This window comes from Rhinatrema bivittatum, chromosome 2 (assembly GCF_901001135.1).
Source record: "Rhinatrema bivittatum chromosome 2, aRhiBiv1.1, whole genome shotgun sequence".
Classification (NCBI taxonomy): domain Eukaryota; kingdom Metazoa; phylum Chordata; class Amphibia; order Gymnophiona; family Rhinatrematidae; genus Rhinatrema; species Rhinatrema bivittatum.
In genome coordinates, this window is record NC_042616.1 from 221,958,630 (window position 1) to 221,978,752 (window position 20,123).

At 41.9% G+C, this 20,123-nt stretch overlaps 1 protein-coding gene across 1 annotated transcript in view; it reads left to right on the forward strand.

The window, feature by feature from the left end:
- The window catches only part of CHN2 (chimerin 2), a 480,978-nt gene extending 463,757 nt beyond the window's left edge, over positions 1-17,221 (forward strand). Inside the window, exons 11-13 of the mRNA XM_029589197.1 lie at positions 2,153-2,290; positions 10,007-10,112; positions 14,966-17,221. Coding sequence (XP_029445057.1) covers positions 2,153-2,290; positions 10,007-10,112; positions 14,966-15,137 — 416 coding nt within the window. The 3' untranslated portion in view covers positions 15,138-17,221. The remainder of the gene's footprint in view (positions 1-2,152; positions 2,291-10,006; positions 10,113-14,965) is intronic.
- The last annotated feature ends 2,902 nt before the right edge of the window (positions 17,222-20,123 follow it).

Below are 20,123 nucleotides of genomic sequence, written 5' to 3' on the forward strand. Positions count from 1 at the left end.
ACCACCAAATAGTTTTCAAATGACAGCTTTCGGCCCCTGCCAAGTGCAGCAGTGATTTACCCAGCAACCTCCCATAAAGAAGTACTCTGTAGCCGTGGGCTAGTCCACTGAGCCATCAGTTCTTGCTTTTAAAGATGCATAGCATGGCAATGCAAGCTTGATCAAAAGAAATGCTCCGCAAGGAACTATTTGTGGTTTTCATTTTTATTTACACAGTAAAAAATCAGTAGATGGTCCATGTAGGTGAGCAAAGAACCAGTACACTGGATAGTAGGCAATTTCTAGCAATAGCTCGGGTCCAGTTTGGCAGACAGTACAGAGCTTTGTTAGAAGTACAATCATTTAAAATTCCATGGGGAATGAAACAGTTTGGAAATACTGTGCCCGCATGCTTTGGCATAGAGATAATCAGTAGGGATGTGCAGAGGGACGCAATACGTTGCATTCAGGATTCGTATTCGTCGGGGGGGCAGATACATTGCATTCAGCAAGGGGGGCCTCCGATACGTTCATGCGTTAATTCTTATTCATTTCCCGGCTAAAATTGAATTAACTACAACCCCCACCCTCCTGACCCCCCCAAGACTTACCAAAACTCCCTGGTGGTCCAGTGGGGTCCGGGAGCTATCTCCTGCACTCACACCCTCGGCTGCCGGTATTCAAAATGGCGCCGATAGCCTTTGACCTTTCTATGTCACAGGGACTACCGGTGCCATTGGTCGGCCCCTGTCACATGGTAGGAGCAATGGTTGGCCGGTGCCATTTTATGCTCCTACCATGTGACAGGGGCTGACCAATGGCATCGGTAGCCCCTGTGACATAGTATGGGCAAAGGCTATTGGCGCCATTTTGATTACTGGCAGCCGAAGGCCTGAGTGCATGAGATCGCTCCCAGACCCCTGCTGGACCACCAGGGACTTTTGGCAAGTCTTGGGGGACCCTCCTGACCCCCACAAGACTTGCCAAAAGTCCCTGGTGGTCCAGCGGGGGTCCGGAAGCGATCTCCTGCACTCGGGCCGTCGGCTGCCAGTAATGAAAATGGCGTCAATAGCCTTTGCCCTTACTATGTCACAGAGGCTACCAGTGCAATTGGTCAGCCCCTGTCACATGGTAGGAGCATAAAATGGCACCGGCCAACCATTGCTCCTACCATGTGACAGGGGCTGATCAATGGCACCGGTAGCCCCTGTGTCATAGTAAGTTTAAAGGCTATCGGCGCCATTTTGAATACCGGCAGCCGAGGGCGTGAGTGCAGGAGATGGCTCCCGGACCCCCCGCTGGACCACCAGGGAGTTTTGGTAAGTCTTTGGGGGGGTCAGGAGGGTGGGGGGTTTGCTTAAATTCGCTCCTTTAGACGGCCGAATAATTCGGCGAAGATTCATTGTATTCGTGGGGAATCGCAACATGTTTCACTTTCCCATGAATACAACGAATATGGCCCTATACGTTGCGGATTACCAATATGTAGGAAATGAATACACACCCCTAATCAGAGCTCTGCATTACTTTGAACATGTTTTACTACTCAAATACAGTACAGTTCAGTAGCTGGAAAAATGGTTTCAGACAGTGGTAATTTACTTAAAAAAATAAAAATATCAGGTCAGTGTCAGCAGTGACCTCTACCTTCCACTCCAGCTGCAGTGGGAGAAAAGGAAGCAAGATCTAAACTGGTTCCAGGTCAGCGACCTGGAACCAGTTTAGATCTTGGATCCAGGTCAGTGACCTGGCATGACCTAGCAGAATTTTACCACTGCTTTCAGGCTCTCTCAATAAATTCTCTACACTTTTATAAACATGTTGGGCCAGATTGACGTAATTCTCCTGTATGCAGCAAATGCTCGCTGCCCGCAGCACTTTAATCACAGTTACAGAATCATTCTTCAAAGGGATCAATTGTATCATTCTGCACTAACTTTAAAATTAACTAACAAGGATACGAACTGCACTGATTCTGTTTTCTTGCTGAAAAAAAAAAAAAGACTGTTTCATTCATGTTCTGTGACTTTCATGTGCTGAAAAGATTTTCAGTTTACTGTTTCACATATTAAGTTTGTAGCAGTCAGCCTTCACTACCCAGCATTAAGCTAGATTGTGCTTGGTGAAATCAATTCTGCATTAGTTGCAATCACATTTCCTGCTTCTCTTCTAGACGGTGAAAAGGTTGACATCTCTGCCAACACATATCCAGACATAAATATCATTACTGGGGCATTTAAACTGTACTTCAGAGACCTGCCAATTCCTGTCATCACCTATGATGCCTATTCCAAATTTATAGAAGCAGCAAGTAAGTCTTGAAAAAAATGTCACATCTATTTAGCAAAAGTGATGCTATAATCTTTAAGAACACTAATGGTGAATTTGCATGCTTGTATGTATATACAAATATGTACTGCAAGAAATATGGAAAGAGGAAGATGGGATTTGCACCACCCATGAAACATGTGTTCTAATATAAATAACTGGATCTTAATTATAGAGGTATATGATATAAGATAAATATATCTAGACTAAGTAGGAAGCCAAACTTTTGCACATGATCAGTCCAAGTATTGAAACTAAAAGGAAAAACATTTCCAGAATTTTTAATTGAACTGAACTGAAGTGAACAGTTTCTTGCAGTATTTTTAATAGATGGTGGTTCAGAATATGAGTCAGATTGGCACATTTTCAAAAACCAAGAATACTTTGTAAAAAGTTTAGCACTGAGTTAGCTCTAAAGGGGTTGTTTTTTTGACCCAACTGTTTCTTCCTGGATTTTGGGCTTCAACTCAATCAGAACCAACCTCTGTTGGGCTATAACACAATGACTCAGGGTTATTCCCCTATTCTGTGTTCCCCTCCTAACTCATCACAGTCATCGTAGTAACAGTCCTGGGCCAGGGGCCTGCTATCATGGGCCCCGAATTTGGCAGCCACTGGGTGTTGCCTGTGGCTGTAGTTCCTCCCATGCCCTAGGGGCTCTGAATGCTGCCATCGCAGGATCCCCAGTCCCAGCTAACCCAGGGGACAGTCTCTCTCCCCCCCACCCCCACCCCCAGCATTATAATTTTAACACTGTTATAAATTGGCACTTTTTTCCTGAACACTTTTAACATCCAATTACACTAAACAAAGGAGAAAATCAGTCATACAGATGGAGACAGGACAGTATAATAGGTAATATGTTATACATGGATATTTCTGACGTTGCTTGCTAGGAATGCAAATATCAATGTCAGTATACCCTTATGTAATGGAAATAATCTCACACTTCCTTCCAAATGAGGAACACAAAGGAACTAGTTGATAAAGATATGAGGAGGAGAAGCAGAGCAGCAGGTAAGAGGAGGGAGAGAGTGACTTGAGAGAGGTGAATATGCCAAAGGGGAGAAGGTAAGAGTGTGATGGGATTAGAAAGAGACAGAAGGGAGAGAAATAATGGACAGAAAAGCAAGTATTATGTTGTGCTGTTTTTGTCCTGATGGTAGCAGCTGGTATCTCTGTGGATGGTTTCATTTTCCCTGCAGTGTCTTCACACTGATTCCACTGGTGTGTTGTTAACAGAGCAATTGTACTCTTAACAACAAAACAAAAAAAAAAAGCTATAGGACTTTTGCTTGATCTTGAAATTTAGTCCTTAGGGACAAAAACTCTGCAGCGCCTTTTGGCACACAATTTTGTTTGTACAGTTCTTTTCTGTGGGATGCTTTCCCTTCCACAAGCAACAAAGATTAAAAGCTGGAGGGAAAAGGTGGGCTAGCAAATAGACTTGCAGGTTTTCCTGATCGTTAAATCTGGCACACAGATGCTGACTTGTGACAGTTTACTCCCAATTACCATTGGCCATGGAGGGGGTAATTTTCAAAGCTACTATGCTCAGGGAGGGTAATTTTATAACACCCTGCATGTAGTAAGTACATGTGGACTTCAACCCAAAATTTTCAAAGCAGACTTGTGTTTGTAAGTTGACTTTGAAAATTAGCGGGGACATGCGGAACCCTGTGTACATTTACGAAAATTGAAAGCATACGAATTAATACTTTCCTCTACCCTAACTCCACTTCAGGAAAACCTCTTTCAAGTATACATAAAAGTATGGAGCAATAAAAGGTTATATGGTAAAGATGGCCTACATTTGTCTGTGGCAGAAAAGAGGATGCTAATTGAAAAATTCAGATCATGCATTTTCAGGCATTTAAACTAGGAAGGTGGTAGGTGGTCAGTGAAATTGGCATGTCACTCCCAAACAATAGAGGAATTGGGAAGAGGAAGTAAAAAAAAAGAAAAAATCAATCATTTCAAAAAAATAGAAAAGGCGAGTTGGAAGAGCAGCTGGAAAGCAATGACCACAAATTCTCATAATCGGAGCAATAAAATCCCCCACCTGCAGGCCCTAATGATGGAGGCGGAATAAGACATTGTTGCTATTACGGAGACCTGGTTCACTGATTCTCATGTTTGGAATATGGTCATCCCAGGCTATAACTTGTTAAGAAAGGACAGAGAGGATAGAAAAGGGGGAGGAATATTGACAAAAACTATATCCAAGCAACTGAATTGCAAGGGATGTGGTATAGAGAAGAAGCATTATGGACAGTCCTAAAAAAAAAAGAAGATGGTGTTTCCATTTTTACTGGTCTGATCTACAGGCCACCAACCCAAACAGAATAACTGGACAGAGAACTGATTGCCACATCCAAATTGTGGGAAAGAAGGGCAAAGTGTTGCTCGGAGATTTTAATCTGCCAGATGTTGATTGGAGTATCCCTTCTGCGCAATCTGAGAAATAGAGAGTTAGTTGATGCTCTTCAAGGGGCTCTGCTCAAACAAATGGTAATGGAATCCATGAGGAAGGGTGTGATACTCCGATCTAGTGCTCACTAATGGTGATAATGTCTCTACTGTTCAGGTAGGGGCTCACCTGAGCAGCAATGACCATCATTTGGCATGGTTCGATTTTGCAAATAGAATACAGAGAAGTCACAAAAAGATCCGAGTTTTGAATTTCAAAAATACTGACTGTCAAAATGGGGATATATCTGGAGGAAGAACTAGCATACTGGGAGAGGATGGGTGAAGTGGGACAAAAGTGGGCCAAATTAAAAGGAGCTATTACAAAAGAAATAAATCTATTTGTTAGAAAAGTAAACGAGTAAGAGGAAAAAGAAACCAATCTGATTCTCTAAGGAGGTGATGAAAACTTAAAGGCAAAAAGAACAGCGTTCAAGAAGTATGAAGGATCCCAAAAAAAGGAACAAAGTGAAGAATATCTGTTAAAACTGAGGGAGACAAAGCAAGAAATAAGGAAAGCACATAGTCAAGCGGAAGAAAGAATTGCCAAAGAGTTAAAGCAAGGTGATAAAACATTTTTCAGATTTATCAGAGAAAGTAGGAATGCCAGAAGTAGTATAGTGAAATTGAAAGGTGACAAAGAGCCATGTGTGGAGAGAAATGACAAAATGGCAGAAATATTAAACAAATGCTTCAATTCTGTGATCACTAAAGAAGACCCTGGAGAAGCCCATTTCTGGTTGATAAGACCGTAGATGGGGATGGAGTAGTCTAAACTCCATTTACAGAAGAGAACACAGGGGAGGAGCTAGGCAAACTGAAAGTGGGCAAGGCCATGGGGCCTGATGTGATACATCCCAAGATACTGAGGGAACTCAAAGATGTGCTGGTGAGTCAACTGAAGGACGTGTTGTTTATTTATTTAAATGTTTTATATACCATCATTCCATGTGAGAATCACTAGTTCACAACTGTTTACATGTAAAACATTCATAAATAAAATGAGTGTTACAGGGTGGATAGACATTCATAGTAGTACATGGTAGACATCTAGCATTGAAACAGAGCTAGATAAATGAAAATGGGAGTGGTGCCATGGGACTGGAGAAGAGCAATGGTGGTCCCACTTCACAAGAGTGGTAGCAGAGACAGGCTGGTTAGTCTCACCTTGGTGGTGGGAAAATGAATGGAGACGCTGATGAAGGAAAGGATAGTAAACTAACTACAATCCGGTGGGTTGCTGGACCCTAGGCAACATGGATTCATCAGGGGAAGGTCCTGTTAGACAAATGTGATTCATTTTTTTTGATTGGGTGATTAGAGACCTGGATCGAGGAAGAGTGCTCAATATGATCTACTTGGATTTCAGCAAAGCTTTTGATACTGTCCCGCAAAGGAGGTTTGTGAATAAAATGAGAAGCTTGGGAGTGAGTGCCAGGGTGGTGGCTTGGATTATAAACTGGTTGACTGATGGTAAATGGAACCTACTCTGAAGAGAGATCAGTTAAGTGGTGTTGGGACCATTTCTGTTCAATATCTTTGTGAACGACATTGTGGAAAGGATAGAAGGTAAAGTATGTCTATTTGCAGATGATACTAAGATCTGCAACAGAGTGGACATGCCTGAAGGACTAGAGAGAATGAAAAACGTTTTAAGAAAGTTTGAAGAGTGGTCGAAGATTTGGCAGCTGGGATTCTATGTCAAGAAGTGCAGAATCATGCATCTGGGATGTGGTAATCCAAAAGACCTATATGTGATGGGGGAGTCATGCACGGACCAAGAGAGGGATCTTGGGGTTATAGTGTCTAGTGATCTAAAGATGGTGAAACAATGTTACAAGGTGATAGCTAAAGCTAGAAGAATGCTGGGCTCCATAGAGAGAGGAATAAGCAGTAAGAAAAAGGAAGTGTTAATGACTTTGTACAGTACCTTAGTGAGTCCTCACCTAGAGTATTGTGTTCAGTTCTGGAGCTCATATCTCAAAAAGAATAGAGAAAGGAATGAGGCGGTTTAGAGAAGGTTGACCAAAAAGGTGTGGGGTCTATATTGGAAGACCTATGAGGAGCGGCTGATGGATCTGAATATATATACCCTGGAAGAGCGGAGGTGCAGGGGAGATATGATACAGTCCTTCAGATACCTAAAGGGTTTTAATGATGCTCAAACTTTGAATCTTTTTCATTAGAAAGAAAACAATACAACAAGGGGTCATGAAATGAAACTGCAGGGGGGATGACTCAGAACCAACATCAGGAAATATGTCTTCATGGAGAGTGTGGTAGGTGCCTAGAATGCCCTTCCATAGGAGGAGGTGAAGACGAAAACAGTCGAAAAATTCAAAGGGGCATGGGATAAACACTGTGGATCTCTAAAGGCTAGAGGACAGAAATGAAAAAAGCATGCAGGAAGATAACTTGCTGGTGCAGCAGTTACTACGCTTAGCAGAAAGCATGGTGATTACTTGCCTTTATGCTTTTAATGCAACTGCAACATTGATCCCCATTTAAATGGCAGGTGGGAAAAGAGGAATTGGATTCAGACAACAACCGAGGGCACTGACTTCTAGAGATGTGCATTCGTTTATCACAAATTAGGCAATTTCAATGAAATTGCCTAATTTGTCCTGGTTCGGGGGACCCGAACCCCGACCCAGATTTTCCCTGAACTACGAGGAAAATTCATTGTTCGGGTTAGCGTGAGGAGGAGGGGCACCTTTATTTAAAAAATAAATAAATAAAAAACCCATCCCAACCTTTACAATTTAGTTTATTACAACCCCCCCACCCTCTGGACCCCCCAAAACTTGCCTAAAATCCGTGGTGGTCCAGCGGGGGTCCCAGGAGCGATCTCCCGCGCTCGGGCCATCAGCTGCCAGGAAACAAAATGGCACTGGTGGCCCTTTGCCCTTACCATGTGACAGGGGCTACCGGTGCCATTTGTCGGCCCCTGTCACATGGAAGGAGCACAAGATGGCTCCTGACTTGCCAAACGTCCCTGGTGGTCCAGCAGGGGTCCTGTAGCCATATCCTGCACTCGTGCCGTCGGCTGCCAGTATTCAAAATGGTGCCGATAGACTTTGCCCTTACTATGTCATAGGGGCTACCGGTGCCATTGGTCGGCTCCTGTCACATGGTAGGAGCACAAGATGGCGCCAGCCGTCCATTGTTTTCCATGGGTCGCCCGAGCCGACATACAAAAACTAAAAACATCTCTACTGATTTCCACAGTCTGAGAAACTGATCCACAGGACTGCTTCTATGGCCAAGTCCTAAAGAAATGAAAAAAAGCTTGCATAGTGGTAACTTTCTGGTATGGGAGTTACAACCCTTAGCAGAAAGCATGGAGATTACTAACCTTAACCAATAAGCCTTGGTACTTTTTAATGCAACTGCAACATTGTTCCCCACTTCGTTGGCAGAAGGAAAAGAAGAAGTGGATTTAGACAACCAAGATGGCCCCAACATCTATGGTCTGGGGTATTGAATCACAAACATAATAGAAAAAGCACAGGACTACTTCTAAGGTCAAGTCCATAAGCAAAGTACTAAGGCTTGAGAATAACTACACAGTGCAGCAGTTACTATCCTTAAACTAAACATGGGAGTGATTTGCACAGAGTGGCAGTTACTACCTTAAGAATCTTGCTGGGCAGACTGGATGGACCATTTGGACCTTTTCTGCCCTAACTTCTATGTATTTTTATATGTACATCTGAAATTGTTTCCATGTGTACTTTTATGCACAAGACTCCCAGGGTAATATTCTAAAAGCCCATTTACATGGATAAAACCATGTTTTACATGCATAAATGCTTTTATAAATTACCCCCATAAAACCCAGTTTTTTGTAGCTGGACTAGAATAACCCAAGGATCTGTATGCATATAAGTACGTACAGAGTTGGAACTTGCATGCATACATTTTATTTTGAAAAAGTACACCCATAAACTACACCCACCAAAGAGGAGGTGTAACTTTGCATGAGGTTATTTTTTCAATGCATTCTGAGACAATTACCTGAGGATTTTCAAAAGAATTTTATACACGTAAGTTCATTTTGAAAATCTTTGATAGTCTATATATACAATATAAACACAGATTTTACTATGCAGGGATTTCTAAAATTGCCCTCAGAGTAATTTTCAAAAGGACTTCTCTGGGTAAAACAATATTTTACATGCTGAAATGGCCTTTTACAAAACTGCCTGCCCTATATCCAGCTAAGAATATAAAGTTTGCCATACTGGGTCAGACCAAAGGTTCATCAAGCCCAGTATCCTGTTTCCAGCAGTGGCCAATCCAGGTGATAAGTACATGGCAGGATTCCTAAATTCAATAGATTCCATGCTGCTTATGCCAGAGACAAGCAGTGGATTTCCCAAGATCTCCTTCATGAGGATTTATGGACTTTTCTTCGAGGAATTTCTCTAAACCTTTTTAAACCCAGTCACACTAACAGCTTTCACCTCATCCTCCTAAGCTCCCCTTACATGCATATGTTATGCTGATGTGTAGGTTTATCTGAATCTAGTGGACTTGGGGAAGGATTTGGACTTAACACACACAAGTTTTGGGCTTTAGAGGATGTGCCCGTAAATTTTCACAAAGCATTTATGCGGATGATTTAGCAGATGTAACTTGTGCGGGTAAATTTGATGGGATAATTTTCAAAGTGGATTTCTGTACCTAAGTACTCTTCAAAAAACGGTGCAACTTATACACATTTATTGACTTTATGTGTAATGGTAGAAAATTACCCCCTAAACGTTGGCCTGATTGACCTGTGAGAAGTAAAGTTGTTGGGGCCATATCTGTTTCGGTGCTTCTTTCTGGCTTCCTTAGCCAGGTAGTTCTTTCTGGCATTTGTCATGAGGACAGATGAGTGGCCACCTACAGCACACTAGGCTAAAACAGTATCCAAAAGGTGAAAGGGGCTGGAGACAATATTTCTTCTTCACTATTGCCGGGTGATTCAGATGGTAATGCAGCTCTAATGTACATGGTTTACTTTTGGACTATCAACCAGAGTGAGCTACCTGTTTAATCAAACCATGAGCATTTGTCTGATTTGGTTTTCATTGCCCACCTTCTTGCTGTTGAACACCACCATGGCAGACCGTATGTTATGCAGGATGAGACCCTCCTGCCTCACTGCAATAATTTATTCTGCTGTATATGTATGTCATATGATGTTCAGATTAAGTGCGTTTATTTTTTTTGTGTGCTGTAGAAATTTCTAATGCCGACGAAAGACTAGAGGCAATCCATGAAGCGTTGATGTTACTTCCACCCGCACACTATGAGACGCTTAGATACTTAATGATTCACCTCAAAAAGTAAGTTACCACTTTCTATGCCAGTATCATCCTGACCTGTGTACATTCTTTCATATAAACAGCACAGGATGAAGAGAGAAGATTATATTTTCAGAATTCTGTCCTACCCAGGTTTAGAAATATGCAACATGACGGCAGATAAAGAGCAGACCTGTCTGCCCATTTTCCTTTCCTACCGCAGGACCACCAACCCTATTTCGCTACCTCCAAGTATCCTCTGTGCATATCCCATGACTTCTTGAATCCTGATACATTTAGTTTCCACTAGTTTCCATGTACCCACCTCCCTTACTACGAAGAAATATGTCCTTACATTACACCTGAATCTACCTGGGAATGATTCAAAGATTTTGGGAATAATTTTCAAGTGTCTGCTGGTAATTGCAAAGTTTGTGGGTGCTTTTCACCCTGGACTTTGCACCATTTCTCAAAAGATGGTAAGTGTGTACTTTCCCTTTGAAAACCTTCTAGGAAAAAAATAACCCGCAGAGATTTTTATCAACTTCCAATGTGGATACATTTTCCCTTCAAAACAGCGTGCGGAGTTTTTCAAAAATATTGTTGCATTCCTTGCCTTATGTCCACCTTTGGGAACACCTCCATTTTCAATCCGCTTGTTTAAATACTCATGTTACACTTTTTTTGTGCGGAGAGAGGGGATAATTTGCAGAATTTTAAATTACGCAAGTTATATCTGCAGTAACGTCTTACCACAGCTTGGTAAATGACCCTCACTGTTTTGTAAAAGTCCTATTAGCTGGGCTGACTTGAGATACATTATCCATTCACTAGTGAAATAATCCCCCATGCCTTCGCTTTGTCATGTTAGGACAGAAAGTGAAGGGCTCATGCAGTCTTGCTTTTTTGCCTTGTGATTTCTTTCATGATGAAATGTAACAGTGACGTTGTGCATACTGCTGACCAGCAGCACCTGCGCATAAGGAAAGAGAAAATGACACCAGTGCTGTTCTGTTAGGGAATCACTTTTCGGAACTGAAGTGAAATAAATTGAAAATCTGAACCTTATTATACAGTATCTTTATGTGTATTGCAATTTAGGTGTGGTTTGCATCCTAGGCTTTATAAATAATAATTACAACGTGGTAAGGTTATAAGAAAGGTAAGCTATATTTGTAATGTCATGCAGTGATGGTGAATCACATCATCATATTTAAATTTATATTTACATATGGAAGTATTTCTGAATATATGACGCATCCTTAATGTGAAAAGGTGTGGCAGTCCACATGTTATAAACTTAGAATGCTAAACTGGCAGAACTACAGTTCTGCTTACCAAATGTCTCCAGTTCATCAGGGACAGGTTGAGTCAGCCCAGGGGTTTGCATCATTGCATGTGCTCCTGATTTCTCCAAAGAAAAGGACTACAAGTTGATATCTGCAGTGGGTCAAACATAGGTGACTCTCTTCCTGTCCTTGATAACCTGAAGTCAGCTGATAACCCACATTACAGGAGGTGTGTACAGTTACTGTGTGCCAACAGTGCAACTACCATTGATTTCTTTAGCAAGAGGTGTGTCATGGACCTTATCTCACATGTGCAATTAACTTTACCTGTTTGGGAAAAATCATAATTTATGTTCTGTAATCTCTGCTCTTTTAGGCTTCTCTTGAAATGTTTGTGTAGCAAAGTGAATACAGCAGCAATCATTTTTCATTGGCTGAAAAATTTTCACCATAATGTGTCACCCGGAGCCTGGGCTCTCCTTAAGGTGATGGGGCACACACTCAACACCAGGGGCTAAATCCTGATATTCTCTCTGTATACCCTGAACACAGGTCCTCTGTTGGGTTGAGGGGGATAAGGATAAACCTTCAAGGCTCTAGGCATGTTGTAAATAATACTCTCCTAGTTGCCAGTAATTAAGCTGGACAATGTGGTAGTATTCCAGCATAAAACTTTACTGAAGAGCTTGTTCATGTGAGTAATATAGCACTTGATACAAATGTGTCTGAATACTTTCATAATGCAACTGAAAATAGTAAATCTGTGACTCTGTGGTCCCTATATCTCCCTCTTAGGGTCTCTTCTTTCTCCTGGGATGGAATATGACAATGCTCTAGGCAAACTGGGAAATCATCTTTCTATTGCCTTGAGGATTTCCCTTGAAATACCTGGGATCCACTTCTACAGTTTCCACTTTTCCTTTCTCTTGTACCTTGTGAGCATCCCTGTAGCTGTTATTCTGTAGGGAAGCACCAGTGTGGAACTCTTTTTCTGCCTCTCACCTCCCAGTTATGGTACCAACTGGGTATCCACTCCTTACCCACCAATGGTCTGATTTGGCAATGGAATCCCTAAGGCTGAGGAATATATACATGACTTGAAAAAAGTCAGATCTTCACTCCTCTTTCTCTCGGGTAGGTAGGGTGGGTAAACATCCTCTCAAAAACAAAAAAACATACAAAGAATAGAAGCTAAAAAAATGAGAGGTAAGTTACCAACTAATGGATGTGAGTTAGAAATAAATCACTTAATTGTCCAAGACTCCTCAGCCAAGGCTAAGTACCTGTTCTATGAAAATTTATAGGAACTGAAAGGAAAAAAACTCCTAACCTCTCAAGTCTAAACTCAAAAATGCACAGAGAAATTAAGGGTCACTTGCTAATATGAAAATAAACCATGGAATAAACCATTGCAGAGACCTCCCATAGAGATGTTCTGGCAAATGTAGTACATTCCTCTACTCTCTGCAGCATGACCTAGCTATTCGGCCACACTCTTTAATAGGGATCTCATTAGACTTCTAAATAAGACTTTTTATTTGATTGATTTGAATGTTATAAGGTAGGACTTTTTGTCTTAAATTATTGAGTTTAATGCCTTAGCCATTTCATGTCAATTGAAGTAGAAACTTGATCAGCCAGTTTTCAGTGCACTGTTTTTGTTTTTTTTTTATTGAGCTATAGATTGAGGGTATTCAATTCTAGTATCCTTATGATGTCAGAAACTTTTTATTCAATGAGATCTATATTCAAAGGGGTTGTCTGTTTAACTTTTGGAGTTCTCCAGACAAACTCCAAAGTTGAACATATTTCCCCTGCTCCCTGGCTACATTTTATTTGGAAAAATTGTTCCCTGGCTGGTAAAAAGTGACAGTACGGGGGGGCGTTCTTAGAACTTGGTTTAACTTTGTCTGGGCAGTGCTGATATTCAGTGCTATCTGGTCAAACGTACCTAGATTACTCTGCCCAAGTAAAGAAGTGTCCTAAAGTTAAGTGGACATTTGTTCGGATAACTTTTGTGGTTAGTGCAGTTAGTATAGCTATGTTTAAAAAAGGATTGGATAAGTTCTTGGAGGAGAAGTCCATTACCTGCTATTAAGTTCACTTAGAGAATAGCCACTGCCATTAGCAATGGTAACATGGAATAGACTTAGTTTTTGGGTACTTGCCAGGTTCTTATGGCCTGGATTGGCCACTGTTGGAGACAGGATACTGGGCTTGATGGACTTATGTTCTTAAAGATTGAGCCAATGCAGATTTGGGCTGAATAACCAGTTATCTGGAGAAAGTTGACCAAGTAACTTTACCTGCTGACAGCTGGCTGAATATCCATCTCAGTGTGTTTTAAAAAGCTCAGGTTGGCCTAATGGTCCAGTGGTACGGGTGCCATGCAGAGGGAACTGGATTTCATTCACAGCCCCTGGTGGATGGGGTTCATAGTTGTCCTGTAATGGTGGTACCTAGAATAGAAGCCAACTTTTCAAAATAATTGAGGGTGCTCAACTCAATACAAGTTACCCTACCCTGGCAAAAAAAAGAAAAAGCACAGCATGGAGGGTCTTGGGCACAACTGGCCAAGGTGGATCAGGTGATGCAGACATTAGAGTACTTGTGACCAGAAGAAGAGCTAGGGAAGCAATGAAAGTCCCATCAGTCTATCTTGTTTTCTTCTCTGCCCCAACCCCAGCTAATCCCCTCCAGCCCACCCCGCAACCCATCCATACAAATAGATCTTCTGAATGCTCCCCTTTCGTAAACCATATAACCCAGTGAATCCTTTCTGTTCCGGAGATACCATTCAGAAAGGTTTTACATTCACCTTAAAGTGTGAGTGTGTGTGTGTGTGTGTGTGTGTGTGTGTGTGTGTAGTAAGAGGATCCTCTCTTACTCAGTGTTCCATATCCTCACTGAATAGAAACTCCATTAAGTTGGATAGCATACTCCTCCCAGGAGCTCAGTGCTTCACCAGGAGCTTGGCATCCTTTCTCCAGCCACGATTCCTGCAAACCTTCTGTTTCTTAGCTCCATTCACTGCAGCTACACACACATGCTGCCTCATGCACTGACATCCAACTCAAGACTCAATCATTCCCTTTAGAGCATGCTCACATCTCTTGGGGGGGGGACCTCATTAAGGCTCGAAACCAGGGGTTCACGCTGTCTGAGACATACCGCGTGACTCAGGTGTTGCATATGCTTTGAATTTGCAATGGTGGTGATGGTCTAGTTTTTGATGATGAACAGCACAGCTGCATCTTGAAGTATTTAGCTCCCTAACAATAAGAAAGGTCAAGGAAAACAAACTTTCAAAACACCAGTTGCTTGTAGATACTGTATAATGCTTCTCAATGTCCTGCTGCATGCAGTAAGAGATCTGGAGTCATTGTTCTGTAGAGATCCAGGGTGCACCATTCTGGGTTTTAACCCATTTGGGGTCATCTTGTTGTTTTCCTCATGGACATTCTAAGTTCCTGTATGATGGAGAAAAGCCAAGACTAAATCATATTAGTCCTCTTGACCTAGATCAGCTTGGTAACTGTAGGCTGTGTTTTCTGAGTGGAAACTGAATTGTGTTGTGTTTTTTTTCCCCCATTTCGTGTATCTTAGGGTTACCATGAACGAAAAAGAGAACTTAATGAATGCTGAAAATCTCGGAATAGTATTTGGGCCTACTTTGATGAGACCTCCAGAGGAAAGCACACTCACTACACTGAATGACATGCGGTACCAGAAACAGATTGTGCAGATTTTAATAGAAAATGAAGATGTTTTGTTTTAAACATGTGACGAAGTACCATTTGCAGTTAGTGCTTTAGATAACTGTTTTAAAGCAATGCAAATGTATTAATAACAAGGAAAGCTGATTAGCTGGACTTTTATTTCTGCAGGTGTTGGAAATAAAATGCCAAAATATGTAAGCATATGTCTCATAGACATATGCCTGTTTTTACAGTAAGCCAAGGTCAGAAAAGTCCATTTGCCTAGTATCTTTTGCCTTGCCTTGTATGTATATTTGGCTCACACACAAACATTTTGTTAATGTATGAAGAATGACAGATGTTATATTTTAATAATGTCCAGGAAGTGAAATTGTACTTAAATGTCTGTACAGTTTGGCTGCATGTATATAAGACATAATTCTATATGTCAGGCATTACCTATGTTGCAAAACAGCTTCTTACTTTCTTTGATCCACAACCTGAATAAGATTTTGTTTTGGTAAATGCAATTCAATGCAGTGCATTGACTATTTCCCTGCCTCCTCCGTCTTGCTTTCTTATATTGCAGTCCCATGAACACATTACCAGCAATGCAGTATTACCCTGGTATACCTTGCTCATTTACTGAGCTTTCAAACTAGCTTCGTGTGTTGTGTGTCGTCTTCTTTTATATTTATTTAAAAAAAAAAAAAAAAAAAACCCAACCCATATGAAAACAAATTACCAGCTTTCCTGACCTGCTTGCTTTTTGCATCTAAGGTGCTTTTATACTAAGTAATGTTTTCATCCTTTTCATGTGATCAATGGTGGTGTTGAAATGTTCATTCTGGGTCACTATCACTGTAGTACTGTGTGTACAGTACAAGTTAATGTGTTTGAAGTACAATAGTGCAAGGCAATTGATCCTAGGGCACTGGAGATTTTCTGGCCAGATTATGAAAATAGCACTTTTTTTTTTCTTTTGGTTCTGAGATTTTCATGTAAAAGTAAATTTTATCAGGATGGGGAGAGGGTTTCAGGGAGGTTTATCTGTATTTATCGCAGTAGATTTGCATAAGGATTTGGTATTTTCTTTAAATGTGTTTCCTGCTATGAATGTGTATAATGTGTGGGATTTGGTGATTATAATTACTTCAGGAGCTAGAATGTTGTTTTATAGTTCTCTTCTTGCTCACAATTAGCTTATTTAGCTCATGGTGCCTATGGTTTCTCAGCAGTGGTCTTTTCTATGAGCAAATTCTTTGAGAACTGACAAATTGGAGCACAGAGGCTATTTGCAGGAAGCCAAATTTAAGTCTCCAGAAAAATAGATTGCATAAATGAATAATTGAGATAACTCATTCATGCACCGTTGCACAAATCCCTCGTTTTGGTGGTAGTTAATTATCATTTTGTGATCATGAAATATCAACATTATGGGCACAAACTGAGCAGTTATATGGGTAAATGGTGATCCTCTGGGCAGGTTATAGAGGTTTCAGTAGATGCACAGGGAATCCTATATTTGAAGAACTGCTCCATCCTTACTTGTTGTTTTGCCTCTTGTTAGCCCCTTCATATTAGCAGTAACGTACTCCAAGCTGTGAATATGAGTAATTTTTGTGTTTCCTTTGTCAGCTGACAGCACTTGGTATTCCCTTTTATGCCTCATAAATTACATCACACTCAGGGCACAAAATGGTGCTCCGTGGGTGCAGTGAGGGCCACTTAGAAGGTAGAAATTCCCTAGGCAGCCAGGGCCAGCCCCAGGCATTTCCCCTGCCTGACATGGAGCTGCCCACCTATCGCTCACCGATTCCCCACACACATCTCCTGCTCATCACTGGCACTGTCCATGAGCTGTTGGTGCTTCTTAATTATTTTGGAGAGTACGTGAAACCAGAAGTAAGTAATAGGGTGATTTGCCCCACAGGGGTTGTGTAGATCAAACCAAGACTGCATCATACATGTTAACTAGTTCTAATTTGCTCATGCTGTTAATGGTTTTTCTTCCAATGTGTATAGTTTGGTTATTGCATCTGGATTTCTTCTGAAAATGTGCTTAAAACGGTTTTATTTTGTGAAGCGAGCTGAATTTGTTTGTAATTTATGAGTGTAAAACAAGGGGGGAAAAAAATCAATAAATATGTTATGTTTTTTTGTCTCCTGTTGAATTTCCATACTTGTTGAGAATAAGATGCTCCATAAAGTGTACCAGTGGTTGTGAGGTGGATTCTATTATACTTTTTTAGATTTTTAACAATTCATTGAATAAATGAGCAACCAAATGTAGGAAAAAGGGCAGGTAACTAGCACCTGAGTCCTAATATAAACAAGTATATGGTAATGCATCGGTGGCACAAGAACAGGTAGGGTACAGTACACTCTTAATGAGGCAATACTTGTTAACACTAATCAAGGTGTTTTAATTGATGATAAACTGGAAATGAGTGTTGCAAAGCCAGGCAGCAGCCCAAAGCTGGGTTCATCATGCTAACATGCATTAAAGGGGGGGGGGGGGGGGGGGGGGGGTGGGTGTGCAGGAAGAAGATCATAAGAAATGCCATAGTGGGTCAGACCAAGGGTCCATCAAGCCCAGCATCCTGTTTCCAACAGTGGCCAATCCAAGTCACAAGTACCTGGCAAGTACCCAAACATTAAATGAATAGATCCCAAACTACTGATCCTTATTGATTAATAGCAGTTTATGGACTTCTGCTCTAGGAATGTATCCAAACCTTTTTTAAACCCAGTTACACTAACTGCCGTAACCACATCCTCTGGCAATGAATTCCAGAGCTTAAGCACTGAGTGAAAAAGAACTTTCTCTAATTTCTTTTTTAAATGAGCTACTTGCTAACTTCATGGAGTGCCCCCTAGTCCTTGTATTATCCGAAAGAGTAAATAACCAATTCACATTTACCCATTAAAGTCCTTTCATGATTTTGTAGACCTCTTTCATATCCCCCCTCAGCCGTCTCTTCTCCAAGCTGAGCAGCCCTAACCTCTTTAGCCTTTCCTCATAGGGGAGCTGTTCCATCCCCTTTATCATTTTGGTCACCCTGCTCTGTATTTTCTCCAATGCAACTATAATCCTTTTTGAGATGCGGCGACCAGAACTGCACTCAGTATTCAAGGTGCAGTCTCACTATGGAGTGATACAGAGGCATTATGACATCCACCATTTTATTTGCCATTCCCTTCTAAATAATTCCTAACATTGTTTGCTTTTTTGATCGCCATAGCACACTGACCTGACTATTTCAATGTATTATCCACTATGATGCCTAGATCTTTTTCCTGGGTGGTAGCTCCTAATATTGAACCTAACATTGTTTAACTACAGCAAGGGTTATATTTCCCTATATGCATCACCTTGCACTTATCCACATTAAATTTCATCTGCCATTTGGGTGCCCAATCTTCCAGTCTCATGAGGTACTCCTGCAATTTATCACAGTCTTCTTGAGATTTAACTACTCTGCATAATTTTGTGTCATCTGCAGATTTAAGCACCTCACTCATTGAGCCCCTTTCCAGATCATTTATAAAAGCACCAATCCTAGTTAAGATCCCTGAGGCTGTTTACTTTTTTCCACTAGGAAAACAGACCACTTAATCCTACACTCTGTTTCCTGTCTTTTAGCCAGTTTCCAATCCACAAAAGGATGGCACTTCCTATCCAATGACATTTTAGTTTTCTTAGAAGCCTCTCATGAGGGTCTTTTTCAAATGCCTTCTGAAAATCCAAATGCTCCACATCTACTGGTTGACCTTTGTCCACATGTTTATTCATACCTTCATAAAAATGTAGGAGATTTGCGAGGCAAGATGTTGGGAATCCTAGCCGCGGTTCCCCGCAGCCGGCTCCCCTTACCTGCTGCAGCAGGCCCAGATGCCGAGTACCCCTCTCTGGTGGCTTGAGATGGTCGTTGTGCTTCCCAGCCGCTGCAGGCCTCTCATGCGGTCTGGGAGGCTGCCATCAGGCTTCCTGCGCACGCCTCCCTAGGCGCGCGTGGCATCTGCCGTGTCTTAAAGGGGCTGCGGCGGGAAACCTCGGCCCGGCCCCCGAAGATGATGTCAGATGCCCTGGCTTTTTAAGCCCAGCTCAGACCAGCATTTTCTGCCTTGGCAACAGGTCCTACTCTCTGAGTTTGTGTTACTGCGTTCCTGCCTGTTCCTGAGTTCCTGCTTGCCCCTCACCCGTGGTTCCGCTGTTCCTGGCTCCTTGTTCTTTGGATGGTCTTCTCTGTTTTGACTTCGGTTTGGCTTCCTGGTTTCTCCTTGTCTGCTGCCTGTCCTGACCTTTGGTTTGTTCCTGACTTCTCTGAGTCCGCTGCCTGCCCTGACCCCTGGCCTGTTTCCGTGCTCAGCCTGCTCTCCACTTGCCCTGACTTCTGGACTTCCCACAGTGCTTCTATACTCAGCCTGCCTTGACCCAGACTTCCTGACACCACCTCATCCTCTGGACCAGCCTGCACCGGGAGACCTCCGCCTAAATCCTGCCAGCCCTGGCACCCAAGGGCTCAAACCGAGGGGAACGGGGTTGGTATAGATGAAGCTCCTGCTGGGTCTCCTAGATCTGAACCACCTCCTGGCTATGAGGTCCTCTGGGGCCGTCCCTAGGGGGTGATTCCAGTGCTCGTGCCGGCTCAAGGGTCCACAGAGCTAACACAAGACTTCCCTTGGGTAAATCCATGCTGGCTGTGTCCTATTAAACCATGTCTATTTAAATGTTTTGTGATTTTATTTTTTATAACAATTTCCATGATTTTTCCCAGCACTGAAGTCAGACTCACCAGTCTATAGTTTCCTGGATCTCCCCTGGAGCCCTTTTTAAATATCGGGGTAACATTGGCTACCTTCCAGTCTTCAGGTAAAATGGACAATTTTAATGATAAGTTACACATTTTTACTAATAGGGCTGAAATTTCATTTTTTAGTTCTTTCAGAACCCTGGGATGTATACCATCCAGTCCAGGTGATTTGCTACTCTTCAATTTGTCAATCTGGCCTACTAAATCTTCCAGGTTCACCATAATTTGTTTCAGTTCATCTGAAGCATT